Source organism: Manis javanica, chromosome 3 (assembly GCF_040802235.1).
Source record: "Manis javanica isolate MJ-LG chromosome 3, MJ_LKY, whole genome shotgun sequence".
NCBI classification, from domain to species: domain Eukaryota; kingdom Metazoa; phylum Chordata; class Mammalia; order Pholidota; family Manidae; genus Manis; species Manis javanica.
In genome coordinates, this window is record NC_133158.1 from 23,904,148 (window position 1) to 23,925,847 (window position 21,700).

Here is a 21,700-nt window from a genome sequence, read left to right on the forward strand (position 1 = left end):
TGCACCTACTTATTTGTTGGGCTGAGTTAGAGCTGCTTGGATTCCAGCAGAATTTCAGTGTAATAGAGCTCTAAAATAATTACATGATCAGACCCTGCATGTAGATTCTTGGGAACCAGGACTCTTAAGGGGAGAACTGAATCATGCTTTTGTCTTAAGCATTTTATACTGGCATCTTCAGTATGACTACTAGCGTCAGAATTCTTTAAAAGGGTTGGAGACTAGAAGATTTTTGCTCTGCAGAGCAGTGTGTAAAAATATCCTGTAGATTTCTCAGTTACTCATTTCTTTCCAGCTTAGCCAGAGGAAGCAACCAAGGCCTGTTTCATTGTGTGGCCTTCTCCTCAGGATTTACGAGTCTAATTCGTGAACAAGGTCTCAGAGTTAGTGTTGAGTACACTATCTTTTGCTACAGCCACCTTAGGATAAGCCAGAGAGTGCTTGGAGCTGCAGGGGAGATCTATTACTGCCATAACTCTTGGCTCATCCTGCAGCCTTCTTTCTGGCTCTGGCAGAAAAAAACAAGATTATGAAACTTTTATCCTGCACCACAATCCCACATGAGATACATGAATCTTCTCTCCCTTCAGAAAACCTGGCATTGTGGTTACTACTGCCCACTGGACAAATTATTGTCAATGACCCCATTATTTCTGATTAGTGAAGGTGAACCTTACCTACCTAAATGTAAACAAATGCCGGTTGGGTTCTTGAATTCCTTCATCCTTAAAAATCCACAACTTTTAACAGAATACACATAGTAAGTAGCATCATATCATGAATTAAATCTTTATTTTGTAATTAGTTACATTTGCTAAGCTTATTTTAATTGCTACAAGAAATTGCTTAACATTGTAGATCAATTTCCAGGTCTGAGATGACATTTCCCTCACAAAATTAATTATTAATACGCTGATCATTTGCTTAAGACATTAATAGTTTTCATTGATCAGTACATCCTGTTTATCTAAAATGGCCTAATCACCATGCATGTCAGAGAGTATCTGAACACATCTAATTAGAGACACTGCTACCCACTTTCAGCCACATCAGCAGATAAGAAATTAAGAGCCCTGTTTGTCTTCACAACATGTTAAGTCTAGCTTTATCAGAAACTGCACTACTTAAGGGCACAAGAAAAAGGCAAGTTCTCTAATGATGGTTCTTCACTTTCTGCTAGCTTCCTGGTAAATAAAGTCTTCTTAGTGAGGATGAAGTATAAATTAATAGTAAGATCTTTTGATTAAAGAGTTTGTGTTGGTCCACGTTTTTATGTGAGCCTGTGTTCGCTCACTGTGTTTTCCCTATAAGCAGAAGTGAAATGAGAAGTCCCAGGTTATTTTCAACTTAAAAATATTGGGGCTTTTATAATAGTAGTATTTAGCATTTGTGTGATGCTGTGTAGGTAACAAAGAAATTTCATTTACTTATCCGGGTGGTTTCCCTTGAAACAACCTTGAGAAGGAGGCAAGGTGGGTGCATACTCAGGACCCCACCCCTAGTTACAGCCAGATTTGCAAAGAGAATGTGAGTCTCCTCATTCCCTAAATTTCTCCCTTATTTGATTAATTGAAGAATAGAAAGCATTCTGCTTGTTTTTAAAACCCAAGTGGGAACTATCTCCTTTATGAACCTCCCTGGCCAAAAGTGTCCTCCTACCATCATAGTAGCACATTGTATCGAAGTTTCATTAAACTGTGCAGCTGCCCTTCTGAAGCAGGAGATCCTCAAGGCTAGAGTTGGTATCTTTGTTTTAGCAGGTCAAGTGCCTCACCTAGTGTCTGGCAAGCAGAAGGTGCTGCATATATGCATAAATATATGGCTGGCTGGCCCTGTGGATGGAAGAAGGGGTGGGTGTATGAGAGCAAGTGCAGTGTGGGTTCAGTTTATAAAAGTCATGTCACAGACCTTTGGTGCTTGAGGGCAACATGACTGTTCAGTTCACACGGTGTTTTTTTTTTTAATTTTGAACTGATTACCAACATTAAAAACTTGAGAGATTTAAAAAATACAATAATATTTCCAAGTTTTAAACTTGTAGGTGTTCCTGCAACTCTGGGAATATGCCCCGCATGTTAGCCATCAGCTTGAGCTGAGCAGTACCTGGTCCCCTTCAGACAGGACAGGCCTGTATACTCTCCAAAGTGTCTCTGGGTGCCCACCTGCTTCTCTCATTCAGTTACGTGCTTTGCAGCTCCTGTAACACAGAACAAGCAGCCTCTCTATACCACAGAGCTCTGTTTTAAGACTCCTGGCTAACAGAAGAATTGCTCTGATTAATCATGCTCTAGATTTGTGCAAAAGAACCTAGTAGACAGCTACTTGCAGTTGGTAGATTTCTTTCATTTGACCCTGGAGTTGTACATTTCTACTGCATTTTAGAAATGAAACATAGAGCATAGGGGGGAAAAATGTTTGAAATGATGGAGTAGTCATAATTTTCCCCACTTTACTCCCTTCTAAAACTTGGGAACTTCTCTTAAAGGTCCACCAGTGTTAACCCCATTTTGTTCAGCAGCAGTTCTTCTGGATTCACTTTTTTGGGGTGTATTATTAATTAGAAAATAAAAACAGGGACTGCAGACCATGGGACCTGGAAGGACCTTGTAAGAAATAGTCCATTCCCCTGCCTACAGTGGGGTCACATATAGTCAGAAGCTGTACTTGCCTCTTTACTTAGGAGACTGAGGGACACTACAGCTGTAATCCCTGCCCAAGTATTTGGAAGAAAAGGAGGCTTATTTGTTTAATATTCATAATTTAATATGCTTCTCTCTTCTTTAATAGTATTTTTTCACTAGTGAGTTTTATTTGTATTCAAGTAAATTGGCAGAGACCACAAGAGGTAGCCCCAAATCTCACTAATGATGATGCCTCTTCTTTCCCACAGATTAAAGGCTGAACAAAACTTAAAAGAAGCAGCAATTCAATTCACTAGTTACCGGACTTGAAACTCCTTTGACCTCAGAAACTGAAGATGAGGTTGCCATGGGAACTGCTGGTACTGCAGTCATTCATGTTGTGCCTTGCAGGTAGAGTGTCATTTAAAAACTTTTTGATTTAAAAATTCCACCGTATTTCACACAAATTCAAAAGCGTGCCTTCACTTTATATGGCAATGATAAAATTTTAAGAGTGCACGCTACTATGACTAGCATTTGCTGACACTGTTGCATACACTTTCCTGATGGTCTTTTAGTGACTCTTTTCATGGTGGTGTATCCAAAGCTAGACATTGATATTTCACCTAGCTACCTGCTCCTTTCAGAGTCATTTGAGCCATTATTTAGTTTGAAAGTTGTTATTTTTGCTCATCCCAGTGCCCAATTGTAAAATGTTCAGCGATAAAGCCAATAATATAGTCGAGTATTACCTGCTTTGATGTCAGCGCATAGACATTTATCTGAGGAATCTTTCAGTGTCTTTGTTGTTATCATTCCATCTGTTGATACCAATTCTCTTTCTTTTTCATTTCAATGCAGCTGTAATTTGTCAGGAGCCAGAAAGCAAAACAACAGGAAGTTTTTACCATATATTCATGGTCAGCTACTAGACCAGAGCTTAAAAAAGTTCAAACGTGCTATTGATTTATTTCTCAGTTTTCTGGAAAATATAAGCCTACTAGTTGGCATACATAATTCAAGTGTTTGATACAGTGTAAGTCCAGCATGTACTGAGAGTTGATTCACAGTCTGGGATAGTGGATATTCTTTCCAGCTCTTTTTGAAATGAGTATAGTTGACCTGCATTGATATTTCAGAGTGCCAAGTTCACGAAGGACCCTAGAATGTATTTGCATTTTGCAATATAAAGATGACTTTGGGATTACCACTACTCTGATTCATGCATTCATTCAAATGTTCCTGAGTACGTTTCAAAGAGCCAGTTCTATTAGGCCCTGGGAATGTAATTTTGAGCAAGACAGACACAGTTACTGCTGGCTTAGAGCTCTCTTGGCTGAGTTCCGTGGCTGTATGGAGTGGCAGCTTGATGGAGCAGGTTATTTGCAGTTGCTGCAATGAAAGGTAGTAATGGAATGTTAGCATGTGTGGCTCACTCACTCCATACCAGGTGCTATCCTAAGCACTTGGTGTACTTGTATTCTTATCAGTATTATTATTAATAGTATTACTGCAGCATCAAGAAGCAGACTGACTCACCCAAGATGTCCAAGCCAATAAATGGTAGAGCTAGTAAAATCCACACTCAAGCAGACTAACTTCAGAATTCATAGTTTTGACCATCACACTATACAGCCTTTTAGCTATCTTGTTGATTTGTTCAGTTCATGGCTGCAAATTGATTCTTACAGTTTTGGTTTTCATGCATCCTATGTTTTTCTAAATGTAAACCCTCATTCATTTATACACCCCATAATGCCCTACCATCAAATCTTGAGCCGCCTTAGTTGAGCTCATAATCCTCACCATTCCCTGATTGTATACATGTTGGCACCTAGCCATCTCTTTTAAAGCTATCACTCTCCCTCATCTGGCCAGAACATACACCTTTCTCCACTCCCACCCCAAGAATAAGCTGTGGGCTCTGTGCCTCAGTCTTTTCATGCACTCTGACCCTTCCTAAAAGGCCTCAACTGAGACAGTCTGGCTCTAACTTCTCATGCATCTGTTATAAACATATTCTTTAAAGAATAGTGCAATGAAACGATTTCTCAGTATATGATTACAGCAATGTATTTATTTAACCCACTATGCTGAGTAGACCTCAAGAAATTAAAGGGTTGAAAATGAAGGAAGTCATTAATCTCCTCTACTGCATTTTGAGAAACTTGGAATGCTCACCTAAGAGATGTGTCTATATCTTTTTTATTCACTTAGCTTTTTGTAGGGAATCAGTATATTGATGGTTTTTGTAAGCTTTTTTGTGAACTGTTTTACACAACATTAATATTCCCTTCCGTATGCCTCCTTCAGTGTAGGTAAAGTCAAGCTTTAATTAATGTTTTTGTTTTCTTGCTATTTGTCTTGATTTCATTAATTTACATAGTACTTGACACTCTGAATTTTGAACAGATTTCTGTAACTGCTTTAAATGCTCATTCTTTTCCTTTCCCATGCTTTCTTGGTTGTAGATTTCTTGGTGACTTTTGCAAGGAAAATATTTATGTCTCTTATAGTTTACCATAATTAGTGAATCTCAAATATGCATTTTCCTGATCTTTTTCCCTAAGTAAGACAGAAGATCAAAATGTGCAAACAGGCTACTCCTTCAAGGGATGCACTTTGAAAAGTCTGCTAATTATTTAAGGACACTGATTAGTAATTGATGGTACAATGAAAATGTTCTCTTTTGCCAAATGCTAGATTCAGTCTCTGACAATAATTTAAAAAAAGGAAAAGGACCACTGATGCCAGTAGTCTGAAAATTCAGTCTCTACAAAATTGGTTTTCTTATTCTCCCTCTTAATCAATTTAAACAAGCCACAAAACCCTACTACCTAAAAAGCACTAACAAATAAGTGATGCTCTTAAAGCAATAGTGACTCCTACATACAATGGGGAGTGCTGGTAACCTTGGAAAACTAGAGAAAACACATCCATTAAAGTATCAACCAGTGCCTGGCTCCAGTGCTGTGTGCCTGGTCTCCCCATTTTTTGAGATGTTTATGCATAAATCTCATAATGCTTTATTTTAATATTACCAACTAATTGAAATTAATTTTTGAAATAAAAAAGGCTGTTTATAACAAACCAAGATGGTCTTCAAGCTAGATGTAGTTCCTAGTCAACTAGTTATCAAAGTTTCTTGCAAGCATTTAGTTTTTCTTTGTTGTTAGACACAATAGCAAGTACACTAGACCTCCAACTTTGTACTAATTCTTGCTTTTGCCAAGAATGCTGTGCCCCTAAATGTCCCATTCACTTTTACTCTCAACTTCTTTGGATTTGTGCTCAAAGGTCACCTCCTTACTGTGGCTTTTCTTGACCACGGTAAATAGAGATGAATTGAAATAGCAATATTCCCTTTCACCCACATTTTATACCCCCTTATTGTTGTATTTCCCTACAGAGTTCTTATTAATGTATGAATATCTACATATTTTGTTTGTCTTTATATTAGTCTTTCCCTAGTTGACTGAAGCTTTATGAAGGTAGATCTTTCTGTCTTTTTAGTTTGATGTTATATCCCTAGCTTCTTCAAAATTCCTAGTACATAGTGCCATTCAATAACTAAATGTATGTTAAGTGAATGAATGCTGCATCCTGTCCAGACATGATGGAAGGTGAGAGCAGGGCTCCCATTTCAAGATGTACCATGAACCAGAGCATGCCTTTATGTGAAGATAGTGAAATAGCCATGTTTGAGGCTAATCCATGTAAAAATTAGATTTAAATATAAAGTATTAATATAAGTTTGTGTGTCTTTAACTCTTATTTCAGATGCTCTTGGTACAATATTCCCTTGCCCATTTCTGATTTCACCTATAGCTGAGTGGACCATCCCCGTCCACATTTTTCTGCTTCAAATCTGTCTCTAAAGTCACACGTGTGGGAACCTATGAGAAATTAACTCCCTCCTTGGGTGTAGTCCCGAACCAGTTAGGCATGCATCAGTAGATAAATGCCCTTGCTCCTGTCATTTGGAAGGGCAATTCGTAGGCACATTCCCCACAGTTTCATAGTGGTACCCAGCAAGTCTGAACCCTAGTTACCCACAGTAACTCCTTCTGCCTTTTCCTTCTTCACTCCTGCTTCCTTGGATCATCTCTCAAGCAAACTGTTTCCAAGTCCTTCCTTTAGTCTCTTTATTTGGGGGAACCTCAATCAAAAATATGCAAATGCTATTTAATAGCAGAGAGGCAGCCAACACTGGTCATGTCAGTAATTAGTGAGAAGCCAGATGGGAAACATAGCTTTGACAGACTTTGTGAAAGTGTTCACTATGGCATATGTGTATATATATATATGAAAGTACATTTATGAGTACATGTACACAGGCCTCCATGTAACTATTTCTGTGATTATAATGTGGGTCCTGCAGCTAGATAGTTTCACTATTAGACAACTCATTTATGCTTTTTTACTATTTACTGATTTCATTATTAGCAAGCTGCTGGGCAAGTCATTTTTGCCTCTCTGAGATTCAGTTTACCTCTCTGTACAATAACAGTGTTGGACAGATGATACCTAAGTCCTTTTCAACTATAAAAGTATATAGTTCCAGCTGTATACATGGTGTGAGAGGCAGCTATGAATGCCAAGAAGGTTACAGCTAAGCTTGAAATTTTATTCAAATAATACCAAATTTCAGATAGGTACCCACACCTTACCATGTTACTGATTCTGTTCACATTGGCAGAATTTGAAAAAAAGGATAAAATGGCAAGTCCACATGTTCTTATGCAGCAAAAGGTGTGAAGACATTTAAAAACCCTCTGAATGAGTGTAAAATATTCATTTGATGCATTCTCTGTTGATCATGGTCTCAGGGAAGCTAAATTTATTCCCATGTCTGTGGTGCAGTTTACCAACTTGAGCAATTATCTCTTTTTGAAAAAGTGCAACTTCACCAAATGCTAGCATTTTGTTGATTTGTTTACAAAAATCTATGCCGTTGTTCCAGCTGCATCTGGGGGTAAGCAGCACAGAAAAGGTCTTGTATAATTCAAGAAAGACATTCTGGGATTGGTGAGTGTTCAGAAAACGTGGAGCAAGGAGGAACACTGGACTGAATAGTTAATCACAGGGATGTAGTTTGAATCTATGACAGTGAAAAATGAAAAGCAAAGGCCGATACCTGCAATCAAAGCACATGGAGAGTCTGGTCTTCAGAAGGCATTTGGGGTTCAGGAAATCTCTTATCACTAAGGCTAAAGTATTGTTTTGGCTTATTCTAAGACACAAATACACTACAGAAACTCCCACTATTTGATGTTGATAACAGAACTGGATGAGCATAATCTTTCCACGTAATCAAAACATTCAGCAAAACTCAAGACCCGCCGAAACAGCCTCCCTTCTTGGTGATGCTCATGTAGCCCCCAGGAGGGAAAGCATACACAAGCTAGTTTCAAAGTTTGGTGTCACCGTGCAGCCAGGTACAATATTTCAGTTCTCAAACTCTCATATTTTTCCCGACATTAAGCAGAACAACGGTCAGCATTCAAATAATTCCAGTTCTAGACAGATATTAAACCTACTACTGCCTCTCTTCTTGTAAAACTAACAAGCATTCAGTTAAGATAAAAGGGAGTTGAGTAAATGTCAGTTTTCATATAGTTACTGTAAAGCATAGTCCTGTAGTGACCTCTTAGTTCATAGTTTCTCTCTAAGACACTGGCCTGTCAATGTACTTACAGTCATGCTGACTGAAGGCAAAGAATGTATTTCCTATTTCCTGTGTGCTGTCTCATAACCATGACCAAGAAATGAAGCCAAAAATGGTAGAAAGATTTAGCAAGAGGAGAACAAATAACTGGATTAAAAAGCAATGACTGCAGTGATGAAAATTTATGGAAAGAATGGGGAGATGTATGCCCAGAAAATAATAAACAGCAAATGGAAAACTCCTTTTGAATATCAATTTAAGTATTTAAATACATCTATCTCACAGTGGGAAAATATTAATCAGTAATGAAAATATTGAGGTAAATAGAGAAACTGGTGACAGTTTTATATCCTCATAGGCATGTACATATAGGAGAAGTCATACAATCCAAAAGATATTAGAAATATTCAATGTAAGACCTCTGCTGAAGCAAAACCATTAATGGCTTCATTGGATATGTTCAACCAAGTCAGATGTTGTAACTGTAAATAAAACTCCTTTATTTAAAGAGTCTAGGACATGTTGTATCTACCAAAAAAAGAAAAGAAATTGAATTCTGTTGAATGAAACAAATTAGGAAGAGGGGAGAAGCACAGACAAGTGAAATTCAAACATTGCCACACACTTATTTTCAGCTTATGTGATGATGCTGTGTTGAAATGTGGGATCAATAATGCTTCCTCAGAGCTTCAGGGTGGCAGGTGAAGCAGTAACCTGTGACATCTTCTGCCCTGCCAAAAACGCCACCTTGGAGACACAGCAGAGTGGGTAGTGGAGAGCATGCACACCCTTTGAAATGAAATAAATAAGTCTGCCCCTTATTAGCTGTGTGATCAAGCTATTTTATCACCCTAAATCTTGGGGTATTTTTTTTTCCCTCTCTTATGCTGAAGTGTATTTATTTCCATTGGGTGTTTGTGAGGATTGTTATCATATATATGTTCTTTGTATTCAGCACTATGTGTGATACTTAGCAAGCATCAGTTAGTGTGGCTATTATTCACTGAACATTTAACGTGTCATTTGAGGACTTGGCAGTGCTAAGCATTTTGCTACTCTCTTAGAATACAGTTTAAGTGAAACATAGTCCCTGTGCCTTGACCCTGATGACGATGATGCCAAATTAGCTTCTTAGCACACTAGCGTCTGGCCCTTCTTTGGTGACTGCAGGTTGTGTAGCAGAGCTTATAACATATTTCTTGCCTTTTCCCTGCTTTCTTGCAATGTGACCTCATCTTTAAAATGGGGATATAATATTAAATACCTAAGTTGATTAAACTTACTTACATGTATAGATCACTCAGTAGGGTGTTTGGCTTAGAAACACAGACTGTTAGTTGCTGTTAATATCATCATCATCATCGCTACCATCAGCAGTAAACCAGTGGGCATCCACTTACATGCATAGCAGCCACAGCATTTGGGGTCTCCCTCCTGGCGGCTAGGCACCTAGGACAGGGGCCAGTTTTGGAGTCATTTCTCTGGGGGCCTGACACCAGGAAAGGACTGGGGAGGTTTCTGTGATAGAGCTGCCAGAAATGTATCAAGTTGCAAAGATATAGGCATCCTAAAAAGAGTAGGATCTGGTGGGTGGAAATGATGAAAACAAATTTTAAAAGCATTTTACAAAAACAAAAGATACAGAAAGGTCCAGATAGAAGCTCCTAAAACTGTGATGGAATGTGCTGGAACACAGACTCCCTTATAGGTCATACCCTTCTATTCTTTACTCCTACTACACTCCCCTGGGTGGTGTTTCATCTATATGAAGAACAGAATTTGATGAGGATGTGGCCCCATACTGCCCTAATAATACCCTTAATTTGCTTAGCACTTCTTGGTCTATAAAATATTTACTCAACAGTCCCTTTAAGAAACCTGTTGGGGGGCTAAAGACAACTATGATAAGAATATTAAGAATAAATTTATTAAGCGTTTCTGTGCCAGTATCACATTCTTGAATGTGGTATCCCGTTTAACCTCTTAACAGCCCATTTCCTGAGGAAGGATTACAGGATCTGCCTAATGAATCAGAGCTTGTACATGTTCAAGAAGTATTTGAATTTGGGTCTATCAAGCTTCAAAGCCTGGACTTTTAACTCTTATATATGATTTCTACTGACACATGATTCCTGTCCTCATAGAGCATATACCATCTTGCAAAATATTTTGCATCAGTGCTACTAAAATGCAGTCTGTGGGTCAGCTGCATCACATCACCTAGTAACTTACCAGAAGCAAATTCTTGGACCCCAGCCCAGATCTACAGAATCAGAATCTCTGGAGGTGAGTCCCCCTGTCTGTGTTTTAACAAGCCCTCTGGGGGATTATGATGCATCTAAAAGCTTGAAAATTACACTAAACTCTCTTGAGAGGCAAGTAAGCAGGATTGTCATTTTTACACGTTTATATTCAGGCATCTGACTGGTAAGTGACCTCCTCAAAGTTATATGGCTGGCATGAATGACAAAGCTGGAATCTAGGCTTTCTGACTCATAATCCAGTGGTTTACTTTTCTCCCTGTTATATATGCTGCCCTTCTATTCAAGTCAGTCTAGTTTTCAGAGCACCTTATTGAATACCTGGCAGTATATAGGAAGGGCTTTTTATGTTGAAGAAGTGCCCTGAGAACTGAAATAATGTTTCTGCTAATCCTTGTTTCACTCCCTGTGATCCTCTAACAGGTGTGATTTTGGCCTGTGCTCTTTGTTTTGTAATATAATGAATGCCGAGGAGATAGTATTCCTTAATGTTAAAGGGAAACAGAACTATATAGCAGGATCTTCAGAAAGTAGAAGATAAAAGAAAAATGTCCCAGGAGCCTACAAATAGAGTACAATTCCTGATCATTTTGATAAACAATAGTGTACATGCTATTAGATGTATAGAGAGATAAAAGAAAAAAAAGGTTTTCATAGTTTGCAATACAACCCCTAGTGGATTGCTAGATTTGTTTTTTCTTCTCAGGGTAATCAAGAATCCTTTCTTTTAAGAAAGGTAATGTATTATTTTCTTTTGGAAAGAAATGATTCCAAAGGAGAGGGCTCACTCCTTCAGATCTGAAATGAGACTAATTTCCAGAGTTCTTGTTTCTGTAGCAAGGTTTGGAAAATGGACACAGAAGACCCCTCTATAGACTTTAAAACTATGCTGAAACTAGCCACATATGTCTGTTGTGCACTCAAAATGTGGCTAGTCCAAAATGAGTTACCAAAACCATAACAAGTTTCCTAGGACAACTGTAACAAATTACCACAAACTGAGTAGCTTAAAACAACAAAAATTTAATCTCTTACAGTTCTTTAGGCCAGAAGTCCAAAATGGACAAGGGATCTCCCTTGGAGTCTCTTTTATAAAGGCACTAATCCCATATATAAGGGCTCTACTCCTATGACCTAATCACCTCCCAAAGACCCCCGCCTCCTAATACCATCACCTTGGGGGCTAGGATTTCAACGTATGACTTGGTAGGGAGAACAAAAATATTCAGACCATAGCACCACTTAATTGTACATTTTATATGGATGAATTGTATTGTGTGTGAATGACATCTCAATAAAATAAACTCTGCTAAGAAAAAAATCCAAACAGAAGTATTACTATCTCTTGAGAGAGTCTATCTTGCTGTCAGAAAGTCAGAGTTACTCAGTCCAGCTTTCCTCATACATGATTAACAGGATCCCAACATTGCAGACTATCCCAAATCGCACCCCCCCCCTTTTTTTTTTTGTCTAGAAGACAAGTTAACTGGCTTGGCTAAGGACACACAGATAAGTAATGGCATAATCAAGATCATTGTTTTCGCAACTTGAATCCCAGTCTCTCCTGCATTACTCCATTATGGCACTTCCCAGTGTGTGCTTTGTGGACATTGGGATGTTACATCTGTTTACTCCACATACAAATTAAAGCTTCTGTAATAAGACACAAAGAGAAAAGCATAAGCCTTCTTGGGAGAGTGAACTGACTTTAATTGGCCTGAGGTGTGATGCTGGCTTCCCCATGAAAGCAAGAGAGGGAAACCTTATCCCGGGGGAAGGAGACCATCTGTGCTGTGAGGGTGATTTTAAGGAAGCATCAATGAAGAATGAGCATCAACATCATCCATTTTCAATTTTGTCCCATATTGGCAACTGTAGGAAGCAGAACACTTACCTCTTTATTGCCCACCTGTCTGTACAAAGTTCCTGGGGACCAACATGAAAAGTACGTATTGAGTCAGTGATTAAACTTCCATGTACAGGAGGATTATGTCCCAGGACAAAGCTTGAAAAATAGTTTTGATATAAAAAGGTAAAGCAGAAGAAGAGAAATGGATGATCTATTTTGTTTGTTTTAGCTTAAATAAATTGAAATTTTAAAAATATGATTACTAACAAATTTAAAGTTACTTCTATGGTTTGCATTTTCTATTGGACACACTACTTTAGAAGATCATTCAGATTTCTTTTAGGCCAGAGGGTAGCAAACTTTTTCTGCGAAAGACCTGGTAGTAAATATTTTAGGTTTTGGGGACCATATTGTCTGTTCTAACAACTCAAGTGTGCCCTTGCAGTACTAAAGTGACATCATATAATACATATGTCATGGCTATGTCTCAGTAAAATTTATACATGCATTCAAATGGGTTTATTTATACTGTACAGACAAACGAGTTTGGCTATGTTTCAATAAAACTTTATATATAAATACAATGGGTTGTTTATACAATACAGACAAATGGGCATGGGACAAAAAAAGGGAAAGACAGTTTCCTAGACAAAGAGTATCTGAAGAATGCATGATACCAAATAGATTTGTTAAAGCATCAATACATATGTTGCTTGAACTGCCTAGGTAAAAAGAAACAAAAATCAACATAAACTCCCTCGTTTCACATGTATTGCTTCCGCTATATGACATCTATACCAGAAAGGAATTAACACAGATAGAAATGCATTCTACTTGTTGATATGGAAACAGATGCCAAAACAACAGGATAAACATGAGACACAGAACAATGCATTACTCTTTTCTAAAGAGCATTGAAGATTAGGCCAATGATTGACATAACAATCCATTGAAGCAAAAATGTTACTTCCACAATCAGAAATTCACAGATTGTCAACATTGTGCCCTCATCCATTCCCTCTCTTTGGGCAGATGAGAAAAATGTAGAACATAAAGACTAACTTATTTTTCCAAGTTCACATGAGCTGCTTTCAGAGCAAGAACCAAATATTGGGAACATTTGATTTACCTGTATCAAAATAGTAATAATATTTTTTATTTGGCCTTGATAATTGTAATCTTGCTACATCATAACATGTCTAAATTATTTTTGTACAAAGGGATGTGGGATTTTTATTATTAAGGGTATTATAGACAAAAGTGTTTGACTCCCTTTATCAACCATTTTCCCACTGAAGATAGTAGTTTTAGATAACTTGGCTAGTACTATCCTGTAGTATTTTGATACAGTGGCAAATAAGTTTGAAGAAGAGATCAGTTTTTTTTAAAGTTAGAACTTTGGGTTCCCTTGAAAATACACAGTCTTTGTTAATTTTTTTATTTATTTGATGAAAATTTACTAAGCATCTACTACATTATGTCTACTCTTAGATGTTGGACATACCAAGGTATTTGTGGTTTAATCCATAGATTTAATGAGGTTATAATCTTGTGGGGTGAACCAACTTGTTTCTGACTCATATATCCTGCCAGATTAAGTGATAAATTTAGCAATATACAGTGTTCTTTTCAATGAACCCTACTGTTACAATATCAGAAGCTACCATCTTGGTATAACCCATAGCAGATAAGATAAATCTGTGTTCAGAAGTTCTCTAGGTATAGTTATTAAGTGTATGAACTTAATGAAATTGCTTAATTCTCTGAGAAAGCAGATAAAAATATTTAGCACAGTGACTGGCCTATAATCAGGGCATAATAATAATGTCTATTGCAGTCATTTATTAATAATAAAAGGGAATGACCTTCTTCCCCCATTACCACTGACCCCAATTCAAGCAAACACTTCCATCTACTTAATTGTCACTGGATCCTGAATTACATAGTATGAATAAAGAATAAGGAAAATAGTGGGAGTGAGAGGGAAAGACATAATGCCAAAACCAGGCATGTCTGCTTACCTATCATGGATAAAACCCAGTAAAAAAAGTCAATAGTGATGGTATTTAGTTTTGTTGTTGACTAAGAAAGGGGGCAGGCCACAGCCTACTTCATAGGTAGGGAAAGAGGAAGAAAATAGGACTGAGGGATATTGCTATTATCTAATTATACTATTCTAAGGCTAAACCTGTATCTTGTTCTATGTATAGCCATATAGATGTAAATGTGTATAAGCATTTTATTACTCTATATTCACCCAGTCTGTTGGGCTATTTGCTAATCACCCAATAGAGAATTTTACAAATGGAAGAGAATACTATGTGACTCAACTAACATTTTATCATTAACTATTAGTAATTATTATTTACTTGATTTTTCACATTTCTTCCATCAAAACATGACTTAGAGTCCTAGGCAACTTTCTCATTACTGATGGTACAATGATGATGATAGTAACAATAACTAGTGTCTTTCTCCCTCTCATCTAAATGCTTTACTTGCATTACATAAATTATGTTGGACTCAGGACAGCCTTAATCTGGCTAATATCATCACCTCTGCATTATAGAAGGGACAACTAAATCATTAAGGAAGTGTCTGAAGGTCATGCAGTTATGGCTTTACCAATGCCAGATATCTTTCTCCTACCCTAACCTGATCAACATCACACTCATACTTTACCAGTTTTCTCCTAGAGCAACACTATTGTTTTTATAATCAGTCTCCTGTGCACAAACTCAGTTTTTCTGTCCCTGCCCAGTGTCTGTGCAGCTTAACCCTTCCTTAGCTTCCTGACCAGTTGACCGGCTACATTACTGTGGAGAAAACCAAATCACACTGTGGAGATGTTGCCTCCCAATGTTACTTTATTTCTTGTATGTAGCCACAGTCCAGGGATTTCTGCTTTTTCTCTAAGGAGGTATCTGTCCCCCAACTTCCAACATTTTATTTCCCTTTGAGTCATCTCCTTTTTTTTTCCCTCCACCCTGTGTTAGGGTAATAGTCACTGCCTCTCCCTCTGGCCTACTGCTAGTATCCTCTTTCTCTTTCTGTCCTACCTTCCTTTGGCTTTCTCAGTCTAATTATATCTTAGCTTAGAATACTTAGATATAAAGCTAATGAAACTGTCTTTAAACACTTCAAACTACAGCTGCTTACCTCCCTCTGAGTTGAAATTAGTAAGGTTTTAATCTATTTGTTTAAAACTCACTAGACTAATTCATTCATACAATCTGATATGGTGTATACTTTGTATCTGCTATCTCACTTGCTTCTTTTAAAAGAGTGAAATTTTCCATCAAAGTCTTGTCCGTACAACAAAACTCCACCTCTCCTGTGGGGATTTTGGTAATTGAAAGAGCAAAGCAAAATCAAAATAAATTTACATCTCTGTGAAAAACTGTAAATAATAAAAATGCTGCAGTTTTTGTCTGGGTCAACAGTTCTTACCAGAATTTGATGTGATATTCTCTGTAGAATTTTACTGAGAAGTTAGGAACTACTTATAAGACTGACAAATACAAGTTGCACACAAGTGATCTTCACAAAATAAAAATTATCAAGCAAAAATTAGTTATTCACTCTCCTCTTTTCTCTCTTCAGTGGAATTCTTGGACATCTGGACACCCTCTTTGGGAATGCTTTTCTCCCCAGTGGCGTGATATTTGCACAAAAATTTGGTTTGATATAATATTTATCTAACTAGAAATATAGCCACATTCAAAGTTGATGTTCTATATTTATGGTATTTCCCTTACAATTTCATCTACTTGCTTTTTTCAGCTGCATTAAAGATGAATGAAGAATGGGAAAAGGAGACTGTCAGTCACTTGCACCTCATAATTGCTTATGATTTCATAATACCTAAACTGATCCCCAATTCAGTAAATAAAAAGTAAATGTATTTTTTATTCAGTGATTCAAAATCACTTTTGAAAAAAGTTATAACTATGTATTAGTGAATATTAACTAATTACCAGCTATTTTAGTAATCATTTTGCAATGTGTCAATGTAGCAAATCATGATGTGAAATACCTTAAACTAACACAATGTTATACGTCATTTATATGTCAATAAAACTGGGGAGAAAGCTATTACAAACACCAAAAACTAAACACACACAAAGAAATTACTCTTGAGTTTTAGATTTTACCTATTTTTGATGTTAATGTAATGGAAACCCAATTTAATCTAAAATTATATTTGCCACTTTGTGGTTTCATAACTTTAAGTAAGTCACTCTGCCATGGAGGACCTGAGATTCTACACAGGTAAAATAATGAAATGGAGCCCAAATGAAGTTTCTAGGACAGTGTTCCTCAGAATTTGTTCATGTGTTTTTGTCCAATTTGTAACCCTTGTATAATAATTTATTTCAAATTGTATTACTCAGTTGTTTTTACCTAAAGGAACCTTAGCACAGCAGTGCCAATTATTATAAATTTAAAAAAATACAAATAAAAATAAATGTAGAAATGAATTTTTATAGAAACAAATGTATTAAAATCTGGCTTGTCCTCAGGCTATTCTGATTCCGAGTCCTTATATTTCTCCACAAAAATGAGATTGTCATATGTTAAGTCAGTTTTTTAAGACATGTTGGCATTAACTGAGATGTTCTTATTTTAATTAGATCTCAGAGTATTATTAATCGAAAGTGGAGTGAATTTATCCTTAAGTGAGTCAGTATTATTTAATGCCTTACCTCTGTACAATCTAAGAATTCTCTCATATACCTTGTTAAGCATCATGTATTTTGGGAAATGCTTATGTAGTAGGACATCTCCCACCCACATAAAATGACTATTATAATGCCCCAATATGATATATTAGATGCACCCTGGCTATACTGATTCAGATAAGTCATACTTTTACATGTGATCATTTTTCTTCATGCATTATTTTTCATATATGGAAATATTATATTTTTGACACTGTGTACTATGCCAAAGTTAGTATAAATCAGTTCTGGGCCAAGACATGTAATAATACTCTTGCCTTTCTGGTTCAATTTAATGGTGTTTGAAGGCCTTGGAAGTAGTGATTTTAAAACACATGTCTTACTTACCTCTCCCTATCCAGAATACCACACAAGTAACATAAAGGGGCCATACGAATCTCTGAATGGAGGCCTGGAACAGAGACAGCCTGGCATAAAATTTTCTGACTGGAGGCCTTTAAGCATACCATATTTTGACAAAGTGCTGAGAAGCTGTGGCATTAGTTGTATGAGATTTAACACAGAAAGCATTCTTAAAGTCTTTGGGAGCCCAGTTAGTGGGCTCTTATAAACACAACGTGTAAGTTTCCTTGGTTTCAGTGCCTTATTTTTAATGTTTGAAGTGTGTTTCTGTCCCCTGATCTGTTAAAGTGCAAACCTGTTTCTGTTTTTAGCCAGCCACTGCTGTTATCATAATAAGACCAATGTTTCAAAACCTGTGTGTGTGTCTTGGAGTATAGCTCTTCCTTAGGCAGGGCTATCTAAAGTGTTCTTTCCCCTCCACAAAGATACTGAATTCTGGAGTCAGCAGAAGAATGCTAGTCATTCACCACTTTTTTTTCTCCCCTCCATAAAACACTAATAAGCATTCATAATTTTAGTCAAGGGTTTTTTTTTTTTTTTGGTCAGGAGTTAGGGAGCAGCTTAGCTGGTTGGTTTTGATTCAGGGTCCTTCAGGAATTTGCAATCAGATGTTATGTGGGGTTGCAGTTTCTGAAAGCTTGACCAGGGCTACAGGCTCCACTTTGAGGTTGGCTCAATCATGTACATGTCCGGCAAATTCATCTGGCCATTGGTGGGAGGCCTCTCTTCCTTCCCACATGGAGCTCCCATATGGCTACTTGTGTACCCTCTTGATATGGCTCCTGGCTTCCACCAAGAGCAAAGCCCAGAGATCAAGCAAAAGAAAGCCATGGTGCCTTGTTGCAGGACATTGTGGTAGAATGTCATGTCTGCCATATAGTATTTGTTAAAGCGAGTCGCTGTCTTCCATTCACACTCAATAGACGATAATTAAATTCCATATTTTGGAAAGAGGAGTGTCCAAGAATTTGTAAACATAATTTAGAACCACCACAATCCACTTGTCTTCCTCTCCTATGATTCTGTAGTGGGGCCATACTATCATCATTTCTTAGCAAGATGATGTGAAACAGTCCTAACTGGTTTTTTCCTTGTCCTCACTCTCCTTCCACTCTTCTCCATTCCTATCCCATTCTCCATGTAGCAGCCAAGTGACCATTTAAAAACAAAAATCTGTCATATCATACTTCTTAACTTGGAGTGTCTCACTGTTGCACATGGCATAAACTTTATAGAGGCTTTTTCACAGCCTATAATGTCCTATGTGTAAGGTCCCTGTCTTCTTTTCTGGCCTCATCTATGTAACTCTCTTCCTTGCTTATAAGACATTCAAGTTTTCTTTCCATGATTAAAATACATCAATCTCTTCCTGACTCAGGACCTTCACATATGATCTTTACTCTGTTTCGAATGGTCTTTTCCCCTTGTTTTTTCTCTGCCTGGCTTCATCCTTTTCAGAGAAACTTACCGTGATGAAACTAAGTAGCACCATTCCATTGTCTTCTCTTTCCTTCAAAAAAAGAAAAAAAAGTTTTTTCAAAGTTCAGTGGATGTACAACAAACTCCGTATTTTAAAAATGTAAAACTTGATACATTTTAACTTATATGCAATAGCAAAACCATCATTATAAGCAAAATAATATATCACCCCAGAAGTTTGTTCATGGCTCTTCAAAAAGAGCATCTTCATTGTTTTCTCATTGTTTTCTAATGCTACTTAATCATCATAACACTTACTATAATTTGTAATTGATAATTGTTCTTATTTCAGTTTATAGTAACTTACCTGTGTGTCTCCCCAATTAAACTCTAAGCTCCAGATAAAGATAAAAATTTGTCTGTAAGAGTTCAGGGCTGTATCTCCATGGTCAGATTGCCTGGAATTTTGTAGATGTGCAATACATTTTTTTTCCAGAAATTAACAGTTCGGCATATTGTTACCTGACAAGGGCCCTTAAACAGGTACAGATCAAGTGCTCTGGTGCTAGAGAGGTATGTAGTATCAGGAATATTAGGATTCACTTAGGAATATGTGGGGTCAGCACCATTAGCTGCCCTTTTAATATGAGTATGTTTGTTAATTTTTACAAAGCAAGTGAAAGTCTTCTGTGACCAAACAAAGAGAATGAGATGCATATTAATAACAATAAACAAAGAAAAACACTATCCCAGTTAGGGTTTCATGTAGGGTAGGTGAAGAAAAGTGAGTATCGAACGAAAAGTGTAGTAGTCTAGTCTTTATTTCCATATAGAAAGAAAAGCAATCATTGAATGTTTTTAGCCTGGCCCTGCTGTTTAGTTATCTTAGCTTTACCTCAGAATGATTAATACGGTACCAGTAGATGAGAAAACATATGTAATTATCTTTAAAACCTTTTTTTTGTGTGGCCTGTGTTTATATGATTTCTATACTTAATAAGAAGAAAACCAGAAAAATCCAAATATTCTTCAAACTTTGCTTGAAATACTCTTAAACTAAAGAAAGGATTGGTTTAACCGTTCTCTGAAATAGTCCATTTATGGATTGGTAGCAAAAAAAACTTTATTTTTAAGATTTCTATGGCTTTACAAATGTTCAAAAAGAGAGTAAAAAAAACCTTTGATAAACAGCAAAATAGACACTTTGTCCAAATTTATTGTGGCATTTATTATAGTGTGCTTAGTAGTTGTAATTCTGTAACTGTGTCTTGAGGAGAGAGGCAGTGTCAGAATGGGGAGTCTGAATTTGAATTTGGATATTTTTAAGTAGCTTCCTTTCATTCATGAGTCTTAATTTGAACATATATGGTACCCATTCAGTATTCTCCAAACCCACATGTTCGATATGCCTATACAATTGCAATATGCACAATAAAAAGAATAACAACAGATACTTGATCTATATACTTTCTAAATGTATGGAAACATCCATTTCATGTACTAAGCACAACAGAATTCACAACTACAGTTTAATTTTATGTTTCAGCGGCCACTGACTACTAGCATGGAAAATGATGGTGGATAAGTACACGGCATGAGAGTAGAATGCCATATGCATCCAAATATTTCTTGACTATGGAACTCACGTCTCTAGCATTTGTACATTCTCATGCTAATAGTTCCTACTATATGACAAGACTTCAGCTTAATGAATCTACTTCCCATTAATCTTCACAATTATTCTGGTAGATACATATATCATCCCTGTTTAGCAGATGAGAAAACTGAAGCTTAGGTAGAACTCACTCATAGTAACACCACTTATAAGTAGCAGAACTGAATCGAAACTTGAATTAGTGGCCCCTAAAATGATCAAGTAGTGGTGATAGATTTTTAAGTTCATGTAGTGACAAATTTTTATTTCATCTTAGTATCTGGACTGGGTATTTTTGATAGAAAGCAGTAAGTCATATTTTAGATGGACAGATGAAGGTTTCCTAAGAATGTTTTGCCCCAGCCCAGATCTAGATGTACTGAAAATATTTTAGGAAGTGGCATATGGGGTGCTTCTAGATTAAATAATTAAAGTTAGTTTTGCCTTATAATTAAAAATTGTCTGATAAAAATTTAATTGTTTGGTATGAAGAAGTGAAATAGAGACTCTGTCATTATTATCATTACCAATTGAAGTAGTCAAATATATTGGTTACCTGTGATGTCCCAGTCAGTTTGAAACAGTTATACTTGTATTTAAATAAAATAACATATTTTGTTAAATATTTCAGCCTGTCAAGAGCTATACTGTTTTTGCATAAACAGATGTTTTCAGACAATCTCATTATTTGTATGTTTCAAGAATATAGTACCTTGAAGATGTTGACTGACTTAGGAACAGCATGCAAATTGGGCTGCCTCAAAATCTATTGGCACATATTCAAGATAAATTTTCACAAGCAGAAGCATAATTAATCACTTTGCTTACATAGTTAATGGCTTTGAGGCTGGCATTTTATTGGGGTGTTATATTTTATTGCAGTAACATTGAATAGGGTTCCTGAGAAAATGTTTCCTTTTGAAAATTTGAAATGTTATTATTTATTAAGATAAGATCCTTTAAGCCAGATCTATGCACAAGGTACATATTTAACCATTGATTCCATGATAACATGAAAATTCTTTTCTCTTCATAAGTAGATGATCTATTAGATGATTATTTGCCTTGGAGTATCTGGTTAATTAGGATACAATAGGATGGAGCTTTGAGAGTTATTCATGATTAGATAGGAACTGTGTGTGTC

The 21,700-nt window shown here is 36.7% G+C and overlaps 1 protein-coding gene across 8 annotated transcripts in view; it reads left to right on the forward strand.

The window, feature by feature from the left end:
• CNTN4 (contactin 4) overlaps nt 1-21,700 on the forward strand; it is a 927,209-nt gene that overhangs the window by 466,513 nt on the left and 438,996 nt on the right. For all 8 annotated transcript variants that reach the window (XM_073230952.1, XM_073230946.1, XM_037019370.2 and 5 more), the window contains one exon: nt 2,891-3,032. In XM_073230952.1, coding sequence (XP_073087053.1) covers nt 2,978-3,032 — 55 coding nt within the window. In that variant the 5' untranslated portion in view covers nt 2,891-2,977. The remainder of the gene's footprint in view (nt 1-2,890; nt 3,033-21,700) is intronic.